Genomic DNA, 17,705 nt, shown 5'->3' on the forward strand with positions numbered 1-17,705 from the left:
AGCAAAAACTTATGATTAAAATACTTTTCATCTTTTATGTTTGGGACAATTCATAATTCATCCTTAAACTTTAAAATCAAGCAATTACCTTCTTAATATTTTGGAAAAGAACAAATATATCATATTGTTATTATCTCAATTAAACCCTAATGAAAGATTATGCTTATTTAAATATTCCATTGTATAATGCCTAAAATACTACAACTAAATTTTAACATCCCAAAAATTTTCTTCACGTATTTTAAGTTTTAGATGGTAGTAATACTTAGATAGTTGGAATGGTAATATAAAGAATTTTATTTCCTTGTCTTTTGATATCTTTTTTTCCCCCTTTTTTGCCTAAAATTGGTGTTCATTAAAAACTAATTAAGCTAAAAATTGCACCTAGGCTCTTGTAGAATGATAAAGAAGAAAGTATAAATGACAAAATTTTCATTGTGTATGGTTGAAGGTATTTGATAAAGAGTTTCAATTATAGTATATGACATCATTCATTGTGAAAATTTAATTATGGTGATAATGTTTTAGCAAAACTCAGTTGTTTATTGCTGAAAGATGAATATATTTGTTATCATTCGTAGAAATTTTTAATGGGTAGATATTGCCTTTAACAAAAGGTATCAAAATTCTTATACGAATGGGATTGATTTTGTATAACATACATTTTTTTTATGTACATAGTTTCATACTTCTTCAAATAAAAATTTTAAACGAAATTACATTATTAGTCCCTGAAGTTTACCTACTAAGCATTTTTAACCCTTGAAATTTCAACTGAGCGCTATTAGTCCCTAAAATCTCAAAACTAAGCACAATTGGTCAGTCCACTAACTTCTTTTAGTTTTTTTACTTATGTGTCAAACGAAAAAATGAGTTGGCATATTTTTAATGATGTGACAACATTATTTAGGAGAGCAGACTATATGCAATTGCTTAACATGCAATTCGTGCAATATGTATGAGGAGAGAGTATCTCATGCGCCTGACGCATGAGACATCTCTCTCACTGACAGGTGGACCCCACAGGTGTGGGGTCACTTGTCTGTGAGGGGGCAGGCTCATGCGCCTGGCGCATACAAAATTTTTTCATGTATGAGATGGCACAATAAAAATAAGACATGTCAAAAATTGCCATATAAACAAGTAAAAAGCCAGCTTAGCAATTACTATTGAACCAAAACAGATTTCATGTTACTCTGTAATTCTCCCACACTGGTCAGATACAGTTGCCGTTGCCAACATCCATACTTCAACTTTACACTATCCGGTTATGGCACTCTCCATGAACTTGGCCTGAGTCTTCAAGCTCAAAGACCCAGAAAAGACAAAGCAAAGAAACTTTCATTTTGTTTGCAAATTGAATAAACCACGAAGTACAAGACATATAGGGACTAGATCTATAGATGCACGAGGTGGAGACAAAGTTTCTGGTGATAACCAAAGGCAATGACGAACACCAATTAAGGGAATAATCCGGACCTCTCCTTGTCTGATGTCCATATTGAAGGTCCCCAATAATATGCACAAGGTAGGAATTGGATCAAATCCAGTTCCCCTATAACTCAATGCCCATCCAGCCACATGAGAACAAGTTTGCTCCAAAAATTTAATTTTAAATGTTCAAGGCAAGAGATCTGTTCCAGGTATTGCATGTATGTAGGACTATGTAGGTTGTTATAATTGGGTCACATTGGAACCAAGGATACAATAACAATGGAAGTTACAGGGAGTAAAGCTACAAGTAATAAAAAGTTAAAGAAGATTAGTCCAGTGTAAAAGCATATATATTGGATTTTTTTTTAATTGAATTTTTCATAAATTTCAAGATCCTATTACTATCAAAGAAATATTGTTTCTCTTGCTAGAAGATTTTTGGATTTTTCATTGTGTCATCATGTCCCGATCAAAGCAAGCTAATTTTCCATTGCCTGGGTCCATTTGCTTAGACTGACTCCAGTCAATATGGTCATTAGTGATTCAGTCTAGTTACTATATAGTTTGGATTCATGCTAGCCTCCGTTCTTGCATTTTTGTGGTTATTGGCAATTACGTGTGGAATAGGTTGGTTTTTTCCTATTGAATTGAACAGTGGTTTGAAAAAAATGGAAAAGAAGACTTTAATTTTTGCTTGAAGTTTATAATAGCTAACCCAAGTTTGGGGTAAGGTGTGATTGGTCGAAGGCGAAGAAAATTGAATTGATTAAGAATGTCAAAAATTATAGAATCAAGATTGTTGGATATACCATTCAAGATTTAATTGAAGTTAAATGTGATGGTGACTCAATAAACTACAATTTCAAGATTTAATTGATTTATTCAAAACCAGATTTGTTTTGAGATAATGTGACATAATGGTTGCCTCATTCATAAATAGGGGCGTGAAAGTGTCTTTTCGCAAACACTATGCAATGGTAGGGGTGTAAATCCAAAGAAACTTTAAAAGATAAAATTCAAATTTATCAAATTTAAGAGTGTAAATTGCAATTTAGTCTAGCCAAATTGACAAATCAACTTAAGAATGTAACTTTTTATTTAGTCTAACAAAATTGACAAATCACATAATCTAAGAAGTCCTTCAAAACTAAAATAAAGAAATTTATATAAACAAAAAAAAAACTAAAGTTAACGTTTGACGATAAATCACAGGGGCAACCTGTGTAAGTATTGAACTCATTACCACCACCCTCATCTTATTTTTACAAGGGCTTTGTAATAAAGTCTCTTGATTGCTTTTATGTTCATTCAAGAATAGAATTCACTTAGTTATTGTTTAACCATTTCAGCAATGTCATAGAGACTAAGTATCCCAAAGTGATCAGTGTTTATTAATCTCATCGATCCATGAAGAGCAAAAGACACATTTTAAGTCTAAATGCATAGACACATTTTAAGTCTAAATGCATATATATGGATGATACTTGATTATTAAATAAAAAGACTTTGATGCATTTTGACAAATTCTTCAACTTATATTAAACGCACTGAAATCATCCATTCATATTCCTCCTGACTAAACCATATTAGGCATCACAACCCACGCAATTCTTTCATTCCTATTCTTAAGTTGCAAAATGCCTATGGAACTTCATAAGGTTCCAAATTGCCAATACATCTACATTTTGCATGGAACTGAGAGTCTGGCTTTCAGTGCCAAACTCTCCGACCACACAATATTTGCATGGAATTGAGTCTGGCTTTCAATGGAGATTATTTTATTTTATTTTTTTGTTTAATTATATTTACAACTCAAAACTTAAAAGAGTTATTTTAAATTTTGATTGAAGGAGCTTGGAACTTCGCATGATTGGATTTCTTAGAAATTCAATAAGTAGAATATAAGGATTTCATTCTTTTTTATTTTATGTTTTGTTTTGGGTCAACGTCTGAACCACAATGATGAAAGGCTTTGCACAACAAACAACGATGATGTGTCACAAAATCTCACCAAGTATGACTTCGCTGGATCCGGTGCTCTTTGCAATGGGTCTTACCTGCGTGGGTCAGGTCAAGCACAGTAAGAGGGGTCTTGTGGGTTAAGAGAGTTAGGAATTTTTAGGGAAATAGAGATGAGTTATTGAAGACAATGGATATGGTATTTTAGTTTATGAGGAAAATTTATAAGGTTATATTCGGGTTTTTAATTTCATTTTTTTTTATAATTCTATAATTGGAGGTGTGGGAATTTAAATCGTAAATGTGTTATTTGAGTTATAAGGCTTTTGGAAAAGTTATTAGTCTTTCAAATTGCTAGAGGGAGTACATTAGTAAATTACTTTCTATGTCTCATGCATCATGCAACTTGTTAACCATCAATTGGATGTATGATTTAATTTGCAAAAAAATTTATGAATAGAATATCAATTCTCACAAGGAAATCTATAATCACCAAGAGGATGTGGTTTGTATGCTCTCTTCCTTTTCCCACAATTGGTGGTTTTTTGGAATACAATTCCAATATGAAACCACAGTTCTCTCAAGCAAAGTACAATATGATTTAATCTCTAATTGGGTAAACAAACTATCACCCTCAGCCAATTGTTGGAACAAGCGAAAGAATATATACTGGAATCTTCAATCCTCCCTATGATTGCACCTGTACACCCAACTTGACAAGTACCCTCATGGACATCTCCTGAATCTCACTGTTACAAAATAAATTTTGATGGAGCTATCTTTGATAAAGATAATGTTTATGCCCATTTTTTATGAAATCCCCAATAATAGAAGAAGCCCAACAAGAAGGAAAACGGAAAGAAAAAGAAATAAGAATGATAAAAGCAAGCTAGTAAACCCAATGGGCTAACATGGCAGGAATAACATGGCCAGCAGGCCCATGGGAAGAATAAGAGGTAAAGATGAAATAAGTGGGCTGGGGAAGCCTAAGAATAGAGTAGCAAGCTCAATGGGTCTACACGGCAGGAATAACAGCCAGCAGACCCATGAGAAGAATAAGAGGTAAAGATGAAGTAAGTGGACTGGGGAATCCCAAGAAAAGACGTAGCAAACTCAATGGGCCAACATGGCAGGAATAACAACTAGCAGTCCCATGGGAAGAATAGGAGGAATGGCAAGAATAGGAACCTAATGGGCTATACGGGTAGAGACCCTTATCTCAACAATGCCCATTCCGCGGAGGGACAAAAAAAGTAATGCAAGCCCAAAATCCCACACATGCTTCATGCCATAGAAAATAAAAATTACCTAGTATGCATGGTAGAAGAATACAACGCAAGAGCTGTAGAAATGGCATGGGAATGAAAGAAGACAAACCCAGGCGGTAGTGATACTCGTACAAGGCCTAGAGCATCACCTACGTGTACCCAGCCAATACATGGAAGGTGAGCCCTTGGTCAAGGGATTCAAGGGGTGTGGTTTTGTGGTGAGGAGAAAAGAGTTAGTGGAGAGACTAATTATGTTTAGTTTAGAAACTTTAAGGATTAATAGTACTCAGTTGAAACTTTAAAAACTAAAAGCACTTAGTAGGTAAACTTCAGGGATTAATAATATAGTTTTGCCAAAATTTTATCTTAATTTTTTCACTCAAGAGGTAGCACGTGCCTTGTCTGTGCCTCCCACACTAGTTGTTAAGTAAAAGTTCAAACGGTAAAAGTAGGCTATTTAATTAAATTCAAATATGTGTGTAGAGAATTTAATAAATTTATTTTTTGCTGAATTAGAGAATTCAATAATTAAAAAAGTAAAAATGTTTCTATTGTATTGTTTAATGTAAGGTTTCTTAATTAAATCTATGATTATGTTGAATTTATTTATTTTTTAAGAATTTAACATTTTTTATCCCTCTAATATGATCATTTATCTTTTCTAACTTTTCCCATTAAAAAAAGTTCAAAAATTATCTTTTACCGTACATAAATCATTTTATCCAAATGTTTGACTTACCTCTAGTACTTTTTAAAAACTTTCTTAAAGGAAATTCTAGTTAAAAAAATACCGGAAATAAGTCAAACCCTTTATCCAAACCTTTTAACGAAACATGTTTAAGTCATTTGTTAATATTTCCCTTATAAATATACCAAAGCCATGTTAAGCTCCGGATTAAATTGATGTGGCAATTGAGCCGCAGCAAGATGTGAATGCTGTCCAAATTCACATTTTTTTCTCACAGATAGAGCTATCAAATGCTCTTTGTCACCAGTAAGAAAACTGTTGAGCACAGGGAAAACTTCCACCTCTTACTTTTTTATTTCTTCTGGAAAGTGAACTTGGCCATCAGCCTAGTCAGTCACGCCGCGCGCAAAGGAATACGGCTTGAGAGTACATGAGAACGTATCTTCGTTGAAACTTCCTACTTATAAATTACGAATACCAGCACACCATTTTGATACGTGATTCTCTCTCTCTCTCTCCCAATTCAGTTCTGTCAATCTCCCTATTCGGTATCATGTTGAAGTGTCTAGTTGATACAAGTAAGTTTCAAAGAATTTCTGAATTAGACAATAAAATTTTTAGTATCTGAATGTATAGTTGAAATTTATCGTTTCATATTTTGTAACAGTTGGACAAAAAAGAAGTCAATCACTGGTGGAGTCAGTTTCCATTGCATCAATCTTCCCACCCTACAGCTCTGACACTGAAAGTAAGACTAGTTCAGCATCTAACGAATCATCTCCACGATTCTCTTGTTCCATAGACACACTCTTCCCACCAGCCAGGTCTCCAAGTCAATCACCTCCACGATTTTCTCTTTCCATAGAGACATTCTTCCCACCAGCCAGGTCTCCAAGTCAATCAGAAAGTTCCGGAAATTATGAAGAAATATTTCCGATTGATCCTTTCATATCAACATGCTGTAGATGCACACTCCTAGCACTAGTAAGTATTGAAATTACAGTCATGCATGCTTTTATTTCATAATAATTGACACTTGGAACTTTTTTTCAGCAAAAGGTAGTGATCCGGGTCAGAATAAATAATGACAAAAAGAATGCTCGGTCCAGGGCCATGCAAATTGTATTCGGTATACAAGGTAATCCTATTTTTCTTTGAATTATTAAAATCGAACCAAATTTACCTGTTCTTTACATACTTGTTTACTCTCCAAATTACTTCAATTATGCTCAACAAGTTTCATTTAGGAATTTTAAATTAATGATCATATTTTTTTCTTTTTGGTTCTTAAGGTGTTGAATCAGCATGTTTAAAAGGTGAGGATAGCCGTCAGATTGTTGTTGTTGGGATTGATATTGATTCAGTCCACTTGACATCTTTGCTGAGGAAGAAAATTGGACATGCTGAGTTAATAAGTCACCATTCAATAATGAGGAGGAAAAACAACAAAAGCCCAAACACAGTTGATTCAGTAAACTGCTAAAACTTAGATAGAGTCTCTTAAATGCTGTAACTTAGATTCTCACATGGTTCATGCGGTTGAATTTAATTCAAGAATCTCAAGTAGAGCATCTAAAAATCTCAAGTAGAGCACTTAATGTGTAGGAAGTGTGGAATGACTTTCTATGGTCTATCTCGTTAATAGAAAAGAGACATTTTGTAAAAGGTGTAATTGAATTAGAAATAATATTCATGTAGTCTAATAAGAAATAAGGACCTGGTTCAGGGCACATGATTTGTTATTGAAATACATTCAATATTATTCGTGAAAGTTCTCCAAATCAAGCGATTGCTGGAAAATGGACTTCTTCTGAACCTCCAAGTAGACCTCAAAAAAATCTAATAAAGTGAAGAGGCGATCTGAATATCATCCAATCCCACTTTATTTTGTAGCTTTGTTCTCCCGTACGGGGGCAGTAGACAAAAACAGTAAACCAAAGTCTTTACCTTAGGTTATGTAGCTATTTATTTTCATTACGTAGTATTACATTGTTTTATCCACAATATTCCTAATAACATGAATTTCTAAACTCAAAATACTGTACATAGGAAAATGTACTCAAAATACTGTACATTGTTTGCCATAACTAATAAAAACCATGCTGTACTAGTCTTGGGCAAGTCTCAACCATTAGTCTGCTAGCCATGTATATACTGTCAGCAAACCAGTCTGATCCCCAGTAAAAAAGAGGCCCCCAGGACCTATTTGAAGAGTCTGGACTTCTTGTTTTGCAAATAATCTGCCCCTGTCAGTGAATCTGAAGAAAAAAAATCACTAATATTAGACGAATCCAAGAGGGAAGAGAAAGATTTTCCACGAAGGGAAAATTGTACTCACATTGGCAGTTCATAGAGGTGGACAGATTTATCACTACAAGAGCAATACAAGATTGGTTTAACATCGGGATCAGTCATCCCAGCGAGTGCAAGGATGCCCTGTACCATGAACAATCATGCCATCCAATTAGTTTACACTTTTTAAAAACTAAGGCTGCAGTATCAACAACATGGCATTGCAACAAAATAATACACCTATTGAGTTTCTGACATAACAATACAATTTTGCCATTACCAGACCAATTAATACTGCTCACCGACTGTAGCACACCTCAATTACTTAAGGGGGAAGCAAATAAGAAAGTAAATGAAACTAATTGTGGTTCAATAACTTACTTGTTCTTCACTGTGAGTATAGATTACTTCCGAGCTGCCATCATCAGTAGAAGCCCAAACTTTTACCGTGCAATCCAATGAACCAGAGAACAAATACTTATCCCAGCACATGAGAGACTTCAAAACATCATCATGCCCATTCAGTGTCATAATACACTGGCAATTTTCATGATCCCAAACCTGAAACAAAATATAAGAACAGAAATTAATTCTTTTTTTCCCCCCAGACAAATCAAAGCAAAATATATGATCCTTGTGCACATATAAAGAAAATGACAACTACGACAAAATTTTTGAAGATATAAGATATATATTGCTAAGTTTACAGAGTAGAACTTAATCAATTTATCGTAAATAATTTAGTCACTAAAACAAGGATATGTTATTGTTTCCTGCAAAATACATTAGGGAGAGTACATCATATTGGTTCAATGTAAGATTTGAAAAGGGTAAGTTTCGAACAAAACAATACAGAATCACTAAAGCAAAAGGTCAGCACCAGGTCTAAATGAGATACTATCCAACCACAGTCCTTCCAGTATAGAAGAAGCAAGTAAAGCAGAAGAAAGCACCAATAACCTTAAATAATCAAGCTCTCTTCATATAATCAAGCTCTCTTCAAATACTAACTACTAACAACAAAAAAAGATAGAACAACAGGGGAAAAAATTCTTAAAGAGAAAAAACTAACCCTTATTGTGTGGTCCTTGGAACCTGAGTACAGCCTGTTGCCTCCTCCAACAACTAAAGATGTTATACCATGTGTGTGGCCTTTAAGGGTTGCAGCAAGTTAGAATATATGGTTAGTTTCATAAGTGCCTTTCCATGCCAAAATAACTCCATCCTGCAAGCAGAAGTAATACTAAGTTAATTTCGGACCAACTTTAATTAGAATAGAAGTGATGTACACACATGAAACACTCAACACCAAAATCCAGTGAGACCTCGAGCATTAACATTGGTCATCCCCACCCCCCCTCTTTAATAAGTAAAAGGCTTTGACAGTAGTGTCTTAGCCCCCAGTTCAAACTGGGAAACTCTAGTGTGTGAGTCAAGCATGATATACAATTGCACCAACCCCAAGCATCTGCTATGGATATAACTCACAATATCAAAGTACATTGAATCAGATAAGTTCTTGCTCAAAAAAACTAAAAGAAATTCTGAAAAGAGAAACACCCTGAACTCAACATTGCCCAAATTTAATCAAATAGAAAGAATAAAAGCTAGATAGAGAATGCAAGAATTCTAAACTGTCAGCAAAGTAGCTTACCTCTACCCCAGCAAGAAGCAAATTGTAAACAGATTCCAATGCATTGACTTGCCCAACAGGTCCATTGAGACTGTATTCAGCACCTGATTCGGTATTCCACACCTGCAGCATCACCAACATGCCAAATCAAGGTCACATCTTGAACTGGCAGAATCTGGGGAAAAAAAAAAAAAATCACAACATTACTCGGTTTTAAGCTCACCTTCACAACATTTGGCATGCCAACAAAGAGCCATGGGCCTTCACTACAAACAGATCCAACTTCGCCACCAAGGTTAATCACATTAGCACATTGACCAGTATGGCAGTCCCAAAGCCGAATTGTTCCGTCACTGCTACCTGAACAAAGCTTGTTGCATCTTCGAGGAAGTGCAATTCCGTTGACTGCCTGTTATCAAAAAACTCATAAATATGGTTTTTCAAAAAACACTTGCTCTATCAATTGTCAATTATGAATCCCATTGTAAAAATAGCAGTGAAGCATATAATGCTCCATGTTCTTATTCAGGAACAAATTAAATTTCTATAATATAGATATCATGAATGGGCTATATTAGTATTCAAATGCGGCCATAATAGCAATTGCAGAGCATTTAATACGGGGCAGTGATAATAGCTTTATCTTAGATATTCTACCGCCCTTTTTCTTATCTTCCATGTTTACCCTTACCTATAAGATTTTCTAGAACATTGCCTATGGATGTTAACCAGCCCTTCTCCTACCTCGGCTTTACATAACCGAGGACATAATCTTCCTCAGACTATCTTCTTGGACATACTTGTTCAGGCATTACCTCTTTACTATCCATAATTAAATTTTAGCATGCTTAAAAAAGCTTTAAAAAAAAACTAAGAAGGGCTATCAATGTATTCCTTTAATTTAGAAAAATAAATGTATTCTCTTTTTTTTAAATACATGTGCAATGAAAGGCACAACAAAGAACAATATTAAATTTCACATGGAAGAGATGTGATTGAGAAAAAATAAGCTAAAGTGTAACCGTTTCAATTAATTGAAAACATAGTGTTACATAACTACTTGATAGATTGACTACTACTTCACTCATCCGAATTCATCCAATGCGCATGTTATGCAATCTAACAAAATTGTTAATATGTCACCCTAAAAAAAATATGAAAAAAAAAAGAGAAAGAGTAAGGCTTAAATGTAAGGAAAACAACATACAAAAATAATAGTAGAAAGAGAGAGCACCAATTAGACCATATACACTAAAATAATGAGTCAAACCAGATAACCACAAAAAAAAAAAGACAAATCAATATATATCATTCGCACTCTTTTAAAAATACTCATTAATTAGAGAAAATATTAAACACCCATCAAACTGACCAAATAAAATAAAAGAAAAGATATTGATAAAAAAAAGTGTGGTCCTATTTTGTACGTAGCACTTTCGGTGGAAGTTAAAAGTTTTTTTTTTTTTTTTTTCCCTTTCAGACTCTAAATCATGATAAAATAATAAGTATTTTTTTCCCCTAAACTCTAAGTTAGCATTCAACTAATATTTAAAAAAAAAATAAACATATATCAATTTGAGTTTTAAGAAAACTAATTTGAGTTCAAATAGAACTCATATATGAAAATGTGAATATAAGAAAACCACGTGCATTAATGATTCACAAAATAGAACTCAAAATTTTAAAGCATTAATGATTCACAACAATCAAAATAAGTTCCAGATCCACAAACAATGCTACAAATATCAATTTGAGTTTTAAAAAACCAATTTGAGTTCAAATAGAACTCATATATAAAAACGTAAATATAAGAAAACCACGTGAATATTGTTTATCAGGTTTTGATATTGTTGCTTATTATGGGGTGACAACAATGGAGTTGGGTGGCTACCAAAAAAAAAAAAGAAAGAAAGAAAGAAAGAAATTTAGACCCTACGTGAGTTTGTTAAGAATCTTTTGATTGCATAAATACTTAATTTTGGTAGACTTAGTTGGCTGTAGAAAGACCATTATTTGGTCTCTATCAACCTTAATTGTTGTTTTGATAATTTATTTGTCAGTTGTAAGCCTGTTCTTTGTCAATTCTCCTTAACTATACACGTTCTCATATGCATTAGGCTAATTTGCCATTCCCAAATTCTTTATCCCTAAATACTGAAATCAATGGCAACATATTTGCTCCTGTCAAGAATGCAGTTTTTTTTTTTTTAAACAAAAAAATTATATTTACATAACTATACAAATAATATAAAAATTGTTGAAATTTTTAATGGTTATTGGTCTTCTCTTTGTTTGTGTACTTCATTTTCCTGCTGCTTATAAACTTTATTACAAATTTTTCAAGAAATATTTTGTTTTTGTGCTCATTGCCTGGCTTGAGCAATAACTGGATGACCGAATGGATGGCAAATCATAAATTGAAATACATTTCTTCAATATTATCGGTGAAAGTTCTGTAAACCGAGCAATTGCTGGAAAAAGGACTTCTGAAACTCCAAGTAGACCTCAAAAACATCTAATAAATCAAGGAGAAGGAGATATGAATATCATCCAATCCCACTTTATTTTGTAACTTTGTTCACCTGCAGGGGCAGTAGAGAAAAACAGTAAATCAAAGTCTTTACCTTGGGTATGTAGCTATATTTATTTTCATTATGTAGTAACAACATTACACTGTTTTATCCTCAATGTTCATAATAACAAGAATTTCTAAACTCAAAATACTGTACATTGGAAAATGTACTCAAAATACTGTACACAGTTTGCCGCAACTAATAAAAACACTGCTTTACTAGTCTTAGTCTTGGGCACGTCTCAACCATTAGTCTGCTAGCCATGTATACACTGTCAGCAAACCAGTCTGATCCCCAGTAAAAAAGAGGCCCGCAGGACCTATTTGAAGAGTCTGGACTTCTTGTTTTGCAAATAATCTGCCCCTGTCAGTGAATCTAAAACAAAAATCACTAATATTAGTCAAATCCAAGAGGGCAAAGAAGAAAGATTTTCACAAAGGGAAAATTGTACTCACGTTGGCAGTTCATAGAGGTGGACAGATTTATCACTACAAGAGCAATACAAGATTGGTTTAACATCCGGATCAGTCATCCCAGAAAGTGCAAGGATACCCTGTACCATGAAAAATCATGCCATCCAATTAGTTGACACTTGAAAAACTAAGGCTACAGTATCAACAACATGGCATAGATTACTGAAGGGGGGAAGCAAATAAGAAAGTAAATGAAACTAATTGTGGTTCAATAACTTGTTCACTGTGAGTATAGATTACTTCCAAGCAGCCATCATCAGTAGAAGCCCAAACTTTTATGGTGCAATCCAATGATCCAGAGAACAAATACTTATCCCAGCACATGAGAGACTTCACAACATCATCATGCCCATTCAGTGTCATAATACACTGCCAATTTTCATGATCCCAAACCTGAAACAAAAAATAAGAACAGAGATTAATTCTTTTTTCTTTCCCTGACATATCTCAAAACATAATATATGATCCTTGTGCACATATAAAGATAATGACAACTAAAACAAAAAGGATATTTAATCGATTAAAATCATCTGTATCACATCAGATATATATTGCTGAGTTTTATAGAGTGGAACTCAATTAATCAATTTAAGTAACTTAGTCAAAATACATGAGGTAAGTATGTCATATTAGTTTTATGCAAGATTTGGAACGGGGAAAAATCGATCAAGAACAATACAGAATTGCTAAAACAAAAGGTCAGCACCATGTCTAAATGAGATACCATCCAATCACAGTCCTTCCAGTATAGCAGAAGCAAGTAAAGCAGAAGAGAGCACCAATGATCTTAATAACCAAGCTCTCTTCAAATACTAACTACTCATAACATAAAAGATAGAACAACAGGAAAAAAAATCTTTAGGAGAAAAAACTAACCCTTATTGTATGGTCCTTGGAACCTGAGTACAGCCTGTTGCCTCCTCCAACAACTAAAGATGTTATACCATGGGTGTGGCCTTTAAGGGTTGCAGCAAGTTGAAATGTAAGATTACTTTCGCAAGTGCCTTTCCATGCCAAAATAACACCGTCCTGCAATCGAAGGTATAATACATTAATTTCGGACCAACTTTAATAAGAATATAAATTATGTATGGAACAATGGTGTAAAAAGCAAGTAGGATAACACAATGCTGAAAAGTGAATGGATTTAAGGACAGCATATAGCCCACATGAAACACTCAACACCAAAATCTAGCGAGACCCTAAGAATCAAAATATGGAATTTTTTTTTCTTTTAATAAGTAAAAGCAAATGGCTTTAACAGTATCATCTTAGCCCCGGTTCAAACCAGGAACCTCTAGCGTGTGAGACTAGCACAATAACCACTACATTGCTCAAATTTAATCCACTAGAAAGAATAAAAGCTACTAAGAGAACACAAGAATTCTAAACTATTAGTAAAGTGGCTTACCTCTACCCCAGCAAAAAGCAAATCATTAACAGATTCCAATGCATTGACTTGCCCAACAGGTCCATTGAGACTGTATTCAGCACCGATTCAGTATTCCACACCTGCAGCATCACCAACATGCCAAATCAAGGTCACATCTTGAACTGACAGAATCTGGAAAAAAAAATCACAACATTACTCAGTTTTAAGCTCACCTTCACAACATTTGGCATGCCAACAAAGAGCCATGGGCCTTCACTACAAACAGATCCAACTTCGCCACCAAGGTTAATCACATTAGCACATTGACCAGTATGGCAGTCCCAAAGCCGAATTGTTCCGTCACTGCTACCTGAACAAGGCTTATTGCATCTTAGAGGAAGTGCAATTCCGTTGACTGCCTGTTATAAAAAACTCATAAATATGGTTTTTCAAAAGAACTTGCTCTATCTAGGATATAATTTCTATAAACCAACAATATCTTTTGGTCTTCTATCAATTGTCATTGATGAATCCCATTGTAAAAATAGCAGTGAAGCATATAATGCTCCATGTTCTTATTCAGGAACAAATCGAATTTCTATAATCTAGATATCATGAATGGGCTATATTAGTATTCAAATGATGAAACAACTAATTAGGCTAGCCTAGGCCAAATTTAACCTTGGCATAAACTGAGTTCAGGTCTCATTATTAAATCAGATTCCAAATTAAAAAAATTTACACCAACATCCTAATGGAAATGGAAGAATAAAGTTCATCAAACACAAATAGGTACCTTGTTGTGCCCTTGAAGCTCTGCCAACCTTTTGAACTTATCCCCACGAAACCATGAGTGTAGGTAAGGGCACTGATCACCATAGACACACGTCCCTTGCACCCAGAACTCACAAACCCTTTCTGCGGTTTTCTTAGGAACATGCTCCAGAGGCTTTTCTTCAACCACATTCTCCAGATTAGAATCATTTTCAACAACAGAACATTCTGAAGAATTCTCAGAAACACTTTCTGGCGACTTCTTTTTAATATCTTCCAAGTCTGATTCAGACTTCCTAGGAACATTTTCAGAAGACTTGTGGTTAACAACCTTCTCCTGAACATTTTGTGAATTCCTAGGAGCCCTTCGCCAAGTGTTTGAAACTAAAGCGTTGCTGGAGCGAGGGTAGTAAGGAGTCTGCCTGGGACGGTGAATGGTGGCCACATCAGGTGTTTCTGAATGGGCAAACCTACATGGGTTTTTAAGGCATCTACCACTGAGCCAAAATTTGCATGTCTTGTTGCTGCTGAAGAAGATCCTAACCACTCTCTTTCTTCCATTGAAGAAGATCCAATTCCAAATCAAAAAACCCAACTGAAATCAAGAAAATCCTTGCTAACCCATGAAGGATTTTAAATTCTCTGTTCCGCCAAATCAGAAACAATAACAGCTTACATATAGATAGGCAATCATCTAATGTAATGAGATCACTAATTGATGAGATTTTCCTCACACTTGACTTGATGCAGGTTTTGATTAAACGAATTCCTTTCAGTGCTCGTAGAAACAACAAAAATTAAACAAACTACACTAAATATTTATCCAACTATGGTTGAGGGGTAGAGCCTAAAACAAAAGAACCAGTTAACTCGTTCTCAAAAGACCAAGTTGCTAAAAAGTGATTCTCTTGAAGCCAGTTAAACTATATATTCTGAGAGAGAGATGCCAACCTAATGTGTATCTAAACTGTACTTCAATTCTCCATGAATCCTCCCTACCATCAGGTTGCTAACTAATTTTTTTTTTTTTTTCGGTTAAACACAATATTGGATATATAATGAAATAGTAACTATATTTTAAGATTATGCGAAAGTTAACTATAATATTTGACTTTTTAAAAAAGAAAAATGTAAACATTTCAAATTCCAATGCTAGTGATGCAAGACCAAGCTTGACCATTTATGGCGATATTCTGAAGAATATTCGTGACTGCTAGAATGATATTTACTGTATTTCTTTTTATGTAATTACTAATTAACAAATCTTGTAATAAAGTTGCTAGGTTGCTAGCAGCTGCTTTTGTTGGAATAGGGGATCCGCAAATCTGGATTGAGGAGGGTCCACCTAATATCCAATCCATTGTATATTTTGAATCTTAGTTTTTTGGGGAATGGATTTTCGTTTCAATCAAAAAATTTCTTATAATCTTAAAATAATAATAATAATAATAATAAATGCACACTATCATATGAGAGGGTGGGTGAATTTAGGAACAATGAGTTTAAAAACAAGAAAATTTTCACAACTTTAGTGGGGGCAAATTGTTATTAATAAGTAAAAAAGTGATATCACGGTAGATCTTGATGAAACCTATAAAAACTTGTTAACTCAGCTGTAATAAAAAGTATTGTGTGTGCAGCATTACTTACTCCCCACGAAATATCCATTCAGCTTTGTCTTTCATCTGTTGCGAACTGTTTTCATGAGGATCATTTTCTCCTGGATGGAAAGGAGCCATTGTTTCGAAATGGTGAATATAAACATGCCCTGGCTTTTAGGGGACAGTTTAGGATGAATGCAGTGTTGTTTGAATGAATCTCCTCCTTTCATTATCAAGTAGTTATATGATGATGTACGATCTTCTATATATATATATATATATATATATATATATCTAAAAGCTGAAGTGTAGTGTTTATTATTGCTACGTTCCTGTTAAGCTACGTCATCAACCACACCATTAGTCTTTTTAATATTCATTTTTACCTCTAATTTTTTTTTACAATATTAAATATAAAATAATATTGACTTTACAAATTCATTTTAAGCGGTTTTAACTGTACATAATCATTTACTTTAATTTTGAAGTTATAACTAAATAATAAATCGATGGAAAATTAGAACCAAAATGTTGTCTATATATATTCTCTTGGGCGATTTTAACTTGAAATATTATTTTACTTATTTATCTTCCTTTATTTTGACTTTTCTTATTCCTAGCATTTTACTATAAAATTGCCACTCTCTCCCAATCTTTGCATAATTTTTCCAATACAAAAAAGGTTCTCTCTCTCTCTCAAATTTTTTTTTTTCATTTTTTTTGTTGAAAATTTTATTTTTCTTGCATCTCTACCTTAGATTGATGAATATTATTGACTAATTCATATGTGTTCCTTGATGCAAGTATTTTTTTTTTTCATTTTCTTTACAATACTAAATACTTTTAATGAATAGTGTTTGTTGTTGATCTCATTTAGGAAATATTGTATTATAATATGTCAAATTTTGTGTTGTTTTCAGGTTTTAATTTATTTGAAAAGCAACAAAATAGTTTGGAAAAGCTAATGAGAAAAAAGTTAGTGCAGTTGAAGATAATGGTCTTTGTACAGTTTACTTTCACTGTTTGTAAATATTTTGTTTAACAAATTAGTAGTGAATTGTTATGTCTTTGTTATTTGATATTCTTAGATGCTTGAGTAATTGCTTTAAGCGTTTATGAATATTTTTTTATTGTTCTTCATCTTCCTTATCTTATTAGTGTATTCTTTTAGACTTTTAAGAAAACATATTCAATTTTGTGCTTAACATTATTATTTATCTATTCAGTTTCACATGTTAGATTAAATGTAACATTAGATTATGACAGCATTAATACAATACTTCTTCTTTTTCAACAAAAAAAAAAAATCTCTACTTTTTTCCCCTTTGGAATTGTACCCTTGGTTTTTTTTTAAAAGGAAAAAGAGTTACAATATTTTTTTCCCCTTTCTTTTATTATATTTTTAATTTTGGTTTTGTTGGCTTTTATTAATTTTTTTAGATATATTTCTTGGGGTAGATTGTGTTGTAGAAACAATTAGGTTTGAAAAAGTTGTCTAAAACTAAAAGAATAATTTCCAAATTATATATACTTTTTTAATGATATACAAAATTTATAAATAAATTGTATTAAAAATTAATATTTTCACTAACTTACCTTTGAATTCTTGAGAAAAAAATGTATTGTTTTGATTTTGGT

The 17,705-nt window shown here is 33.4% G+C and overlaps 1 protein-coding gene and 2 pseudogenes across 1 annotated transcript; all 3 read right to left on the reverse strand.

Annotated features, from left to right (window-relative positions):
- Positions 1-17,705, reverse strand: part of LOC142617287 (zinc finger CCCH domain-containing protein 48-like) — a 73,972-nt pseudogene that overhangs the window by 10,089 nt on the left and 46,178 nt on the right.
- On the reverse strand, positions 7,481-16,205 carry LOC142616125 (zinc finger CCCH domain-containing protein 48-like; annotated as a pseudogene).
- On the reverse strand, positions 11,853-14,216 carry LOC142615283 (zinc finger CCCH domain-containing protein 17-like). The gene is made up of 9 exons (XM_075788021.1): positions 14,187-14,216; positions 13,926-14,111; positions 13,732-13,818; positions 13,197-13,349; positions 12,537-12,713; positions 12,303-12,400; positions 12,118-12,210; positions 11,947-11,997; positions 11,853-11,856 (listed from the first exon to the last, which is right to left on the reverse strand). Exons 1-9 carry the CDS (start codon positions 14,214-14,216, stop codon positions 11,853-11,855), a joined length of 879 nt encoding a protein of 292 aa, XP_075644136.1.

This window comes from Castanea sativa, chromosome 11, assembly GCF_040712315.1.
Source record: "Castanea sativa cultivar Marrone di Chiusa Pesio chromosome 11, ASM4071231v1".
Classification (NCBI taxonomy): Eukaryota; Viridiplantae; Streptophyta; class Magnoliopsida; order Fagales; family Fagaceae; genus Castanea; species Castanea sativa.